This window comes from Amphibalanus amphitrite, unplaced genomic scaffold (genome assembly GCF_019059575.1).
Source record: "Amphibalanus amphitrite isolate SeventyFive unplaced genomic scaffold, NRLGWU_Aamphi_draft 000609F_arrow, whole genome shotgun sequence".
Lineage (NCBI taxonomy): Eukaryota > Metazoa > Arthropoda > Thecostraca > Balanomorpha > Balanidae > Amphibalanus > Amphibalanus amphitrite.
Genome location: NW_024882103.1, coordinates 84,553 through 97,206, shown reverse-complemented (window position 1 = coordinate 97,206; position 12,654 = coordinate 84,553). Strand labels below are relative to the sequence as shown.

The 12,654-nt window shown below is 51.8% G+C and overlaps 1 protein-coding gene across 4 annotated transcripts in view; it reads right to left on the bottom strand.

The window, feature by feature from the left end:
* LOC122363182 (ubiquitin carboxyl-terminal hydrolase CYLD-like) overlaps window positions 1–12,654 on the bottom strand; it is a 65,679-nt gene that overhangs the window by 7,453 nt on the left and 45,572 nt on the right. For 2 of the 4 annotated variants that reach the window (XM_043332145.1, XM_043332147.1), the window contains 9 exons: window positions 9,040–9,160; window positions 7,470–7,560; window positions 5,718–5,994; window positions 2,940–3,154; window positions 2,490–2,682; window positions 1,986–2,137; window positions 1,319–1,478; window positions 846–1,011; window positions 420–521 (listed from right to left, as the gene is read on the bottom strand). In XM_043332145.1, coding sequence (XP_043188080.1) covers window positions 420–521; window positions 846–1,011; window positions 1,319–1,478; window positions 1,986–2,137; window positions 2,490–2,682; window positions 2,940–3,154; window positions 5,718–5,994; window positions 7,470–7,560; window positions 9,040–9,160 — 1,477 coding nt within the window. The remainder of the gene's footprint in view (window positions 1–419; window positions 522–845; window positions 1,012–1,318; window positions 1,479–1,985; window positions 2,138–2,489; window positions 2,683–2,939; window positions 3,155–5,717; window positions 5,995–7,469; window positions 7,561–9,039; window positions 9,161–12,654) is intronic. The other 2 variants (XM_043332146.1, XM_043332148.1) reach the window with 1 other exon arrangement.

Sequence of the window (12,654 nt, the reverse complement as noted above, 5' to 3'; positions counted from 1 at the left end):
TACGTAACACACGATCCATTGAATCGACATCACCGTTCCATGCTTCTATCCTCAGGATACGGAAATCCTTCTCCTCCACGCCGGAGCCCCCCTCCGGGCTGGACAGGCAACTTTATCTCATGCGGACTGCTCCCTTGGAGCGGCACCGCTGCTCCCGAGGGAGCGCACCCCGTAGCCGGGTGCAGTGAGTGCCTTGGGGCTGGGTGGCCTGTCCTCTGGACGGGCTCAGCCCCGGCGACTCACTGGGGTGCCTGCCCAGACCAATGTCTCCCTCTATATCCTACCATCCTCCCGGCTCTGAAATGGTCGCATTTGACCGAAACGGCCTAACCCAACAAAACAAACAAACAAACAAACATTGAATCGAATCTAGACTAGATTAGCATGCTATCTATATGGGCACCAGGACGCCGACCCACCTGAGCGGGTTGACGATTTCCTCTTTCAGCAGTCGCTGTACCTCCGAGTACTCGGGTATATCTCCCGGCCGCCGGGGCCGCTGCAGCAGGCAGTCCAACACACTGCCGGAGATCGGGGAACGGGGGCGGGGTGTCACACGGTGATTTAGTTAGACACGCCTCTGAGGGAGGCTACAAGGCGGGCTTAACGGGGCCAGAGGCAGACGGACAGAATGTTGTGACAATGACTCAGCAGCGTTGACAAAAATGACCAGTGTGTAGACTAATGACAGGCGAGCCTGATCAACTCAAACTAAGGTATATCGGCTCAATAAACCTCTCGTCTCGCAAATGTCCGTCTGAATGTCACTGGACTCTTACTGGAACCGTTCTTTACTGAGCATGAGTTACATGCTAGTTGAACAAAGGCATGCTTTACAAACTCACGGTGTAAAAGCAAACATGGAGAACAGCGTTGCGTCCAGATAGCATGAGTTGAGGTGGCCCTGTATTCCCTTTAGCTTGCCACAGAGCTTCTTCAGCTCCTCGGTAGATGTCACTGAGATCGGCGGCACGTTCCCGCTGATCACAGGACACTCGACGTTCCCAAACGCTGCGAGAACCGAGAGGGCAAGAGGGCACAGTCAAGGAACGGCCATTCAACTGTTCAAAATGTAGCACAAGGTGACTTAGACGAAACATGACATAAGATAGTCTGGGTAAGCGTCGAATCTCTGCCCGCTTCAACGCATAATACCCCAGCTGTCCGGCAGTTACAACCCTCTTCCTCTGACCTCCCACTGCTCACTGCCGTAAGTCGGTCGCATCATACATTCTCCCGCTAGACCTTTCCCTGTGACCCGTTTGACCCCGGGTGTTTCTCTTGCCCTATGACACGGCGGTCCCCCTTTCCCACTCACCGCCGCTATCCGTGGTATCCGCGCTCAGGTCCAGGAAGCGTCGGTCCCTACTGCAGTCGGCCAGGGGAACGAACAGCGCCTTCCCCGGCTGACAGTGGAAGTAGCGGGTGCCGTTGAACGTGCCGTCGCCGTCGCCGCCCAGCGACGCGTCGTCTTCCTCCTGAGGTCAGGCGAGGTCACAGGGTCAATAGAGGTCAAAAGGGATCAGTCGAGGTCACAAGGGGTCAGATCAGGTCACGATGGGTCAGACGAGGTAACAAAGGGTCAGACGAGGTCAAACGATGTCATAATAGATCAACCGAGGTCAAAGGGGTCAGTCGATGGGGTCATTGCCAATGTTTGTCAAACGTGTCAATTCGGATCTCTTGCTCATAAGCACGACCGCAGCCTGAACGCCTCACCGACACGGTCGTTGAGCAAACCTCACGCAGCGCTACGGAATCACGCGCATAACAGGAAATGGGCTCGCTCCAAACAGGAAACAGCTTATCAGTCATCTACTTTCCTTTCACTCGCTCGTATCCGCCCTCAAATCATTCAAGCGGCTGACTCTCCACCACAGCGTACTCACAAAGTAAACAAACAACACCCCTGAGCACGACAGGTCATGGATCACCAATTACCCCCCCCCCCCCCCCCTCCTTCTCACACCCACCAGACTTCTCACCATTTCAACGCCGGCTAGGAGGCGTCGTTTGTTGTCTCCCCGCACGTGCCCCAGCCAGCGTATGACGCCGTAGTGGGGTATGCCGCGGATGTCGACCTCGACTGCTGAGCCCACCGATACCTCCGGCTCGGTCCAGGCGGCGCTCAGCTCTGCTGAAGAAAGGTGGGAGAAGGGTATTAGGGGGAGAGTCAGGGCAAGTAAGGCGTAACAGGGGGCGACAGGTCCACCAAAGGAAAGAAGAGCTGAAATATTGTCGTAGCAACACGACGAACTTATAGTTTTTATTCAAATGTTTTTGCGTGTGGAAAGTGCCAAATCACCCTAGGAGTTAAACAAATACATGGTTTCAAAAGTCAGCATCCCAATTTCACGTCTTGTGTGTAATGTGAAGCTTTATTCTTAAAATTTAGAGGCCATCTTTCGCCTGATTCACTCTCAAAGCATACACACATTCACACGAGGCCTGCAGGTACAAAACCACTAACCCCTTTCGATTCCTCTCACCTTTGCTCTCCTGCGGCGGTGGAGGTGGCGGTGGCGCCGGTGGCGGCGACTCGGGACTGGGCGTGGCGGCCACCTTGTCCCTCCGTTTGGGTCTCCGTCGCTCCAGGGGTGGTACCGTCTGGGAGTTGCTGAGGTCAGACAGGGGCAGCTGACGCCGCCGGGCAGACGACTCTGTCCGGTGTGCCGTCTTCGCCTGGAAGGGACGGGAAGGGGAGGAAGTCAGTGAGTCTTAGCCTGACGGGACGGGAGGGAGGGAGCCAGTTTCAGTCCCTGGGGACGAGCGCTTTATATGGGCAGGATGTATCATATACGACCAACTAAAAGGGAAGAAAATAGGGGTCGTTAAACGAACAAATCTCGTAGAAAGATATAACAGGTAAAACCTACAATTATTCGAATAAACGGCGACCAGAGGTTTTTCCCTTTACCCCTCCCCGCGGCGGTACATACCTGGATGCAGTTGTCATGCTCGTTCATCAGCTGACTGAGAGTGGGCGTGGCCGGCGGGGTGGGCGTGGCCGCCAGCTGCTCGTAGGCCAGCCGGTGGAATGGCGTCATGCGGGTGAGGTCGTCGGTAAACTCGTGGCCGCGGACGGGCGCGCGCGCCGGCGCCGGAGGCCGGTCCTCTTCGTCAGACGTGTGGAGCTCCAGGTTACGGCGGCCACCTGGCGGGAAAACACGGAACTAGGGTCAGGCTGACAGCGAGGTGAGCGATCCGTAAAAAGGCTAAGTGATCTCCGAAGGCTGCAAGCGAAAGTGATGTGACTGGAAAACGTGCAAAACAGTTTCATAAGATTTGAGAAGATTAACATGAGAGTAGTAAAAGTGTATAAGAAACGCAAGATTATAACGCTTTGCAGTTTTCAGAGCCTCAACAGCAGCTCATCCCCTTGCACACACACACACCGAAAGATACACCTACGTCACAATGCGTTCAGCTCAACTACCACACATACCATATCGAAGATCTTACCAACTACCTAACTCACAACCAAGCGCAGAGCGACCACCCACCAACCACATGAGTACCGCTCACATCACATCTACTATGACCTATCACCCTGCAAGGCGCCACTGGGTCGAACCGATAGCCGATAACGGGCGGCTGCGTCCCGATCTGAGTCAGTCGGCCACCTGCGACCGAGCGAAGATCGGCTCTCGACCGATTGGTGACCGGAGCTGACCGAATGTGACTAGCGCTGACTACTGGTGATCGACTGGTGATCTTTGGTGACCGAAAGTGGCCTCTGGTGACTTCTGGTGAACGACAGCAATCTCTTGTCGCCGCCGGTGACAGCCAGTGATCTCCAGTGACCGATAGTGGCATGCATAAACTGTCAGTGACCACGAGTGACCGCTGGTAACGAAGACAGCGCCATCTGTCCACCATATATCTCCGAGATGTACTGACCGTCACACCCCACAGAGAGGCCAGCCAGTGCGGCACGGGCGCCGGGAGGGGCCGGCAGAACGAGGCGAAGGGAGGAGGGACTGACTGGATAGATGGACGGAAACCCCGAATATATCAACCAAGCAGTGAAATTTCAACATAAGTGCGGCCCGTATTGTGTAATTTCTAGCGCAACAACATGCTGCGTGTAGTCCTTTCGGTGTGAAAATTCGCGTGAACAATTTATTTGAATTATCCGAATGCATTTCAAATAAACTTACAAAATTTTTGCTTCAATATTTTGCTCTACGACAAAAGCATCAGCCATTGCAACAGCATATGAGATCACCAGATCAGCCAGCATCAATCGGAACAAAGTCCATTATTTATCTACGCTCGTCGGCAGCCCCTCCCTCTCCATTCATCAGCTGACGCCGCAGCATCTGTTTTGATTAGCTGCACGTCGTTCGGTGGACCGCATTCACACCTCACTCAATGGAGCGTGACAGGCACAGCCGGGAGTGTTCCGCGTTCGATGTCGCGCGGCCGGATGCACCCGTCAACCCGCCAGCTCGCCAACTCGTCAACAGCGCTCTACGGATGCACTGTGTCCGCTAGGTAGCGAGAATCAGGTGACAGAAGTTAAGCGGTCCCTGACATTCCTTTCTCTTCACCTAAGCGGCAGTCCTAGTTGATTGGTTTACGAACCAAGAAACATATAGTTTCTGGCGAGTCAGTAGTATACCTTCATCCCATTCTATAGATTGTTACATAGGAATTATCCGATTTTGGGACGAAGGCCGAAGCCCTAGTCAATGATTTAGCCCCGTGTCTCGGCATAGAAGTCGTGTTTTCTGCTACTGGAGCGCAATCACCCTCGCGGCGTAGCTGGTCGCTGCAAGCTGCCATCACATTACAGCTTACCACGCTGCATTAATGGGGGTCGAACGGCGCGAGTCAGCGCCCAAGGCCGCTACCGGCCATGCAAATGTCCCGAGATGCAAACAGAGGGCTCTCAAAGCGTGCACTGGACGCCATGGAAGAAGCTGTGCTGGGTAGCTGATTTCAAAGATCGTCAACGCTAATTCACGAAGTTTGCTATATTCACAATGATCTACCTATGTCAAAAGTCCCAGGATTTTACGAAGCATATCACCCGCTCCAGCAGACAAAAAGATACGGTCCCACCGGATAAAGAATATTTATTTGAGCAAACGCATTTTTTGCCGGCTTTTCACTCAAACCATCACGCATGCAAAACGACCGACGAGAGCAAGCAACTGACTTTACCTGATGCCGCTCCACATCCTTCCGGACATCAGCCTCTCCAACCGAGGGGCCTAAATCGCATATTCAAACAGTAGGGGATTCTCCCGTGGCTCAGATTGGTCTACTAAGCAGCAACAGGCGCGAAGTTTTAGGGGCCCGTTCCGTGACACAGGCAAATGGAAGAAGTAAACAGAAAGGCAATAGCCAGCCTTGGTATAACGCAAGGCACTGTTACTGACAGTAAAGGTGTGAACGAGGACAATGCTGAGCACAGCACTGTCCCGCCATGCTTAAGTACCCATCTCAGCCGAGCAGGATGTCGCCTCTTTTCTACAGATTGACTACGCAGATTAAGAAACTACGCGAGACCGCTCATGCCAATTTTATACACCACACGCCAAACAAATACCCACATGTACAAGTCCTCATGCTCATGCTCCTCTCGAAGAATAACACCACACACCACACATGCATGCCCCGTCTACATCTACAATCTACATCCATCTACAATCTACACCAATACTACCTCTCCACCTCGCCCTAGCAGAACCTGCGGCGATTCCACCCACCTGTGCCGGCCTCTGACCCTGGCCCACTGCTGTGTCTGGACCCGGCCCTCTCCGCCGACGACGGGGCTAGGTGACGGCCGGTGCCGTTCATTCTCTGAGGCGGCACCGGCGCCTGGACCGGGTCGGGGGTCGGTGAGGGTGCCCCGGTCGGTGACGAGCAGTTGAAGTCCTCGGCTCGGATCAGGCCGGTGATGGGCACGATGGAGGCGTGGTTCAGTTTGGCCTCGAACAGCCGGTGACCGCGGTAGCAGCCGTTTCCAGAGCCGACCGGGTTGTCCTGTGGGAACGCGGGGAGCAGGTCAGGGCCAAGGTCAGGGCGTGAGTAAGGGTACGGGTTACACAGGGCGAGATTTAGGACGCAGTCACAATTCAGCTAAGAACTGAAGTCATACAGCAAAACGCGCTTCGAATACAAGTTGGATCTCACTATCACACCCTCTACGAATTTGCTACGAAGGCAAATGCATGTGTCGCAAATTCGACCTCCCTTCATCAAGTCTTTTCCCAGCCTTTTTTTCTTAAACGGGGCCGCCCGTCGGCGATAAAGTAAATAAACTATGCATCATGGACTCTCCTGCTGCAGCTTTCCCTTTCTAAGCTCGTTATCTTCCCTTCCATCCCTCTTCTACGCATCCTGTCACTCTCTCCTCAGACATCCATCATCCCCTTGCATTATGTCATGCAACAACTTGCATCACCTCAGCCAACATTCACATTGCACCTCAGGGTGCAGTGGCAAATAGCCCTGTGTAGTATCTCTGCGGCGCGAGCTATTTCGACACAGCTCCACTCCCGTTCTTTTGAGTCGCTGCCGATAGCGGGGAGTGTCGCCATGTCGAGCCCCCCTCCCCCTCCCCCTCAGCTGGACGCTAAGTACCGTCTAGTCCAGAGATCTTCGCGCCCCAACTCGGACACTGAGCGCCGTCCAACGAGCGTCCGATGGCGTCCAGTCACCGGGCACAATCTCATCAACGCCGGCCATTAAAACAAATGATCCAATATTACTGACGTTCTGCCGTAAATGAGCAGCCGTCTCCTCTCAGTCCCAGTCGTAAAATTAATAAACATATAATTTATAAATGCTTAGGCAAATATATGTATAGAAATAAAGCCTCAAAAGAAAATCCCGGACTAGAAATCAGTGTAGCGTGAGCTTAATCTTAGAGCTTGTATTGCTAGGTTTTGAACAGCAGCTTGGCGTAAATTATTAAAGCGCTCCTGGCTTCAAAGATGGCACATCATCAATACTAATAGAGACAGAACTACGAATAGAATCAGTTTTAGTGTCCAACCGGAACAATATAAGCTTGATCTGGATTATGGGGTGCAATACAGGTTCAATTCAATATCGCCCAGCAAAGGTTAACAATGACCAATGATGGAGCCAGTACAAATAACGATAAAATGTCACTTTGTCCGACATTATCCATAGCCTCTGGTGACTGGACAGAGGTCACCAATGGAGCATAACATGCATACGGGAGCCGCGCCGCTGGAACTCTAGCCTTTTACTGATATTTACAATGCACTTACATTACAGCGTGACACATGAAAGGTCGACGTTAGAACTCGAGCAGTTCATAAACAAGCAACAACAGGTGTTACACAAGCACACACGACTCGACTTCAGAAAGATTGCCATCGATTCAAGATCACAACATAAAACTCGTTGGGTGTGCCATGTGCAATGTGCACTGTGTAATGCGCAGTGTGCGATGCAGCGGTGATAAACTTAGGTAGCAGGGTACTCACAAAGACGACGCCGACCATCCAGTCTCGTCCGCCGTCCTCGGCGGGGAGTTTGCCGATCCAGCCCACCGAGCCCGTCTCCGGTCCGCTGTCACTGCCGGCGGAGGGGTCAGGTCAGATGGGGTCACATGGGGTCAGGGCGAGGTCACTCAGGTCACATGAGCTGATCGAGCCCGTCTTCGGGCCGCTGTCACTGCCGGCGGAGGGGCCAGGAACGGTCACAGAGGTCACATGGGGTCAGGCGGAGTCACATGAGCAACATGACTCACATACACTCGTGACTCATATACTAGCATGTAGTTCACAGCTCGGTCACAATGATTTCAAATGTCAAACGGATCACAAGGACCACACAACGCAGGTCCGACAGATCTCGTGGGTCATGCAGGTCATGAGAGGTCACACGAGTTTAACTCGTGTGACCTCTTAACTTAACATAGTAACAAGAATCACATGACGTGACACGGGTGAAACGGTTCACACAGGAGTCATACAGATCATACAAGTCACCACCAAAAGTCAAAGGTCAGGTCGGTGGAGCGGCAGGTGGTTCAGCACATCGTGTACACATTGAACCAGTAACTTATCAGGTCAAATGACTAGTGGCAGACAATTGCTGGTGTGACTGTCGACACCACTGCACAACAAAGCAAAGCAACACAACCCATTCTCGGCGAGATCAAACGTCAGAACGGTTATAGCACCATACATCAAACAAACAGACACAGCCTCATTGGTATTCATCCTTCTATCAGCAGTCCGGCTCAACAGATCAACATGCAGCCTCCAACGTTCAACTGCGCTGCAGACCGAGCGCGCAGTTCGCAAACGGGTGCAGTCTGAATTACCACCGAATGCAGTAGCGGAGAACTGCGTACCTACTGCGTCGGGAGATACGGGACATAGGCGTTACAACATTCAGGATTGCAGCCATCACGGCTTGGATGGGTGCGACGCGACTCTTGTCATCGGTAATTTACTTGTAGGTACTGGAGGCGTACTGGACTCGAAATAGGGAAAATAAAGCCGATGACGGTCTTTTGATATGCATCGGATGCGGCATTGTCTTGATACCACTGAAATGTCTAGAGCACTATTTTGAAGCACGAAATAAAAGTAAAATATCGAAAATAATTCAGGGAGAAGCCATGCCAACACTTCTACGTAACAGCTCAAAATAAAATTCGGATCGGGTGTTGTGTTCGCGGAAATAAGACCGCATAAACAGATCACCGCGAGAAAATATTTAAAGGTCAGGAGCCTGAGCATGAGTGACTGGGACAGCCTACCGCTATCAGCCAAAGGTCACGGTATAGCCTCGTCAAAAACATCCCAGTCAAAAACATTTCATGAAGGTCGTGGCATGAAAAGCACAAGACAACATACTGTGTGTATAGATGAGTTGTGCTTACACAAGACATCCTTAATTAGCTGTAAGGTCATAACCTCACAATGTTGATGATCGACACTTTCGACAATCACTATTTCTGTGATTGGAGCATCTGTTCGAGGGCATCAAATGCACTGTGGCATGTCGCATCCCGCCCCACCACCCCGTCGTACCCCATCTCACCTGATCCAGCAGACCCGGTCTCCAACACGCAGCGGCAGTGTAGCAGCCACATCGGGCGGTGCCCGACACACATCACTGGGTACCGGTATCGGTACGGCCGACTCCACCGGTACCCGCGGCTCTGTCCGGAGAGGGGGGAGGGGAGGTCAGTGGGGGACAGGCAGCGCCTTCAGGGGGCGTACTCAGTCGCACACAGAGGTGTTGAAATCGCCCTGTGTAAATAATCAGAGGGGTATACGGCGACTTGAACGCATCATTCTCACCTCAAATAACAGGGACCCACTGTCTTGACTTACGCTGTATATATTAACTAACAAAGAGCTCTTCATAAAACTAGATTAGACATCAGAAATGCCCCTTTTTCTTAATGGCATGTATCACATCATTTCATGTGAGTAAAACGATACGATGGGCATGTCAGCTCTAGTGAGGAAAGTCATGCATAAAACTTTTTTGCGATATGGCTTGTTTGCATGGGCAGCGGCCCTGGTGTACCAATCATTAACCTTGATCTCGAATAAAACAACCTGTTTTCCAGCGGTGCAGCCCCAACACGAGCCGAGCACGCGATACCTGTCATGTTCATCAAACCTATCAGGCACCCTCGCCTGCTCCGAGGACGACCGAAACCGGCACCAAAGCGGCCATTGATACCGACAGATACAGACATCAAACAGACCACCGCAAACCGTGCCGACACTGACACCGACATGTTTTCTGACACGGGACTAGCGGAGCAGTTTTCCGGGAGCAGGCTACATTTCCTACTCCGATAAACTGACCAGAACAGATCTCTCGCTTTTCTCTCATGGCTTCCAGATCACGCACCCAGTAAGTACCTACGTCTCAATCATTATGTAGGAAATAGGAATAAGTGACCCAACAGCGGGTGACCCAACAACATTTAACCCAGCCAATGCTCACTGCTGCCTTTTTCCACTATGCAAAGTGCATTTCACACCGCTACCCAGTAGCGGCGGAACACCTTCAATTAAGGGGGGGGGGGGGGTACTGCCGACTTTTGGTCCCATTCTTTCCATGCCACGCCCATAGGCCTAATGTTAAAATGGCAAAATCAAGGGGGCACGAACCCCGGTCCCCCCCCCGCCCCACTGTTCCGCCGCCTATGCCGCTATCCAAAAACACTACAGGTTAACCTTCACCACCAGTTCACACCGCCAAATTGCAGTACTGTCCACAGCACCCATTCCATGCACTTCCCCGCAAATGGGTTCACCGCCCGACCAATACTTGGGATCAACAGTCGCTAGTGGTATCAGTAAACCACGCTCGGTGGGCTTCGAGCCACCGAACCGTTACTGCATCGTCTGACGAAGCTGCCACTTCGAGCTCAGCTGTCTGAGCTCAGTGGCAGAGACTGGCTGGCTGGCTGGCCGCCCGGTAACCACGCGCCAGGGTAAAAAAAAAAAACAGCCCAGTTGGCATGCCAACGGGGGAGTGAGATTTACTGAATGGGATGGAAATAGTACGACGGGATTCAGTAACACTCGTGACGGGCCATTGTTGGAGTCGTGACGTCTGGGCGGATGTCACACATTCAGTAACGGGTTCTGTTTGGTGTGAGCGTTGTGCATTGTGCATTGTGCACAAGTCGTAGCACGGCTATGCACCGATAACCCCTGATTGGCATCCTCACACCTACGGAGCGGCGCACAGGTTAACCCGCGCCCTGCTGGGGGTCCTGGATTTCCACGCTCTGCTGGGGGGGGGGGTGTTTGAACACCCCCCCCCCTTGTAACTCGGCTCCTGGGCCACGTAGCGATACGCTGAAGGCGGCGTTCGAAAGAGCGCAAAAAATAATGACGAAATCACTTCGGTCAATTTTTTGGTCGGGTCAAAGGTCAGGTCACCAGAGGTCATTGAAGGCAAAATTTCGCCGATTTCCAGGTCGAATGTCGAAAATTTCCAAGAAGCCAACGCATAACACGGGAACCAATAGAGCTACAGCGCCGCGGAAAAGCGCATTCGATAGCCCTATTAACGCCCTTTCTGAGTAATTCTCTCTCAGATTTGACCTAACGTCAACGGTTTTGCCTGCAGGGGGCAAAAACTGCAAAAATAGCCGATTTTTTCGAAAACAGTTTTTCTGCAATAACTTTTGACCCAAGCCTTGTACGAGCTTACTTTTACCGGCATCGTGTTTCTCTCGTCAAGACGCATCGAATGAACTATAACTTGACCTTGAAAGGTCAACTTGAAAATTTGACCTCAGGTCAAGGTCATGACCTGACCGGAAAGGGTCATGTTGCATATCAGTCGATCCGTATCGTCGAGCTGAACACATCTAAGGCGTTTTCATCGCTCTAGCATGCCTCTATCAAAAGTTATTTACGAAAAACTGTTAGATACCATTCGTGACCTAAGATGACCTCAGGGCATAAACAAGGGTCATGGACACCATTTTCAAGTTCAGTGTGTCTAAACCACTTGTAATTCGGTGTTTGGGAGTGTTTATAATGTCTTTCATCCAAAAGAGGCGCATTTCAATTTTCTCCCATTGACTTATAATGGGGAGGTCGCAAAATTGACCTGACCTTAGGTCATCGATATCAAAATTCTGAGATATACATTTTGGACATGCTATTGCTCTTAGCAATCGCTGAAAGTTTCAAAGCGATCGGTCACTCGGTGTAGCTATGACAGACATTGAAAGTTTTTATGAGGTGAGGTCACTGCAAGTGACCTGGTGACCTGACCTTGAATGACCTTGGTCTGAAATTTTTACAACATGTGTAGAATTGATGTATGATAAGGTGTACCAAAAACGGCGGCGGGAGCGCCGCCGTTTTTGAGATATTCGCGAAAAACCACAAGGGTGTTCAAACACCCCCCCCCCCCCCAGCAGGGCGCGGGTTAACGGAGCTGCATTGTGGAAATCGAGCACGAACGACAACATCACTCTGGGGATAGGAGTTTCCCTGGACCTATCGTTGGTAAGGTTTGGACGGTTGAGCATCAGCCCGGTATTTCGGCGTGTGCGTCAGATTCTCTCCTAGGTGCGAGTACAGCATGCAACGTCAGTTGTCTTATCCTGCCTGGGCCTGTCGTAAAATGACAATTCAATTCCTGACGCCGCATTATAGCTGTCTCAGTAGCCCTAGAGCCCTCAGCACCGCCCATGCCCTGTCCACTGTCTACCCGGGACGTCTGGCAAACGGCCGCGTGCCCGTGCACCCATGGTTGGCGTGGACGGGCCACATCGAGGACAGGTAACGGTCCGAAACGGGACAATTCGACAGTGCGATCTTTCATGTCTTTAAGCGTCAGCTCAGTGGCCATATGTTGCTTGTAATCGTCTACGGTACCACCATTCTAAAATGTGTTTTATGTGATCTTGCAAGCGTGCAGTAACTAGGCAGGCAGTGTTTATCAACAGCCTTTCTATGTACAGGGTGGAAAGTAATTACGCGAACATACTTTTTCGTCTTCTAGTAATGAAAAAAACGGCGGTGACATAAACAATATATGTTTTACTTTATCCTTATCTAGTTGCGATGCATTGACATAGGCGTTCCGGCATGATTTACATCAGCATGTGAAGATCTGTTGGCCAAAGCTCAGCCCACACCTTATGGAGCTGTCCAGTGAGGTAAT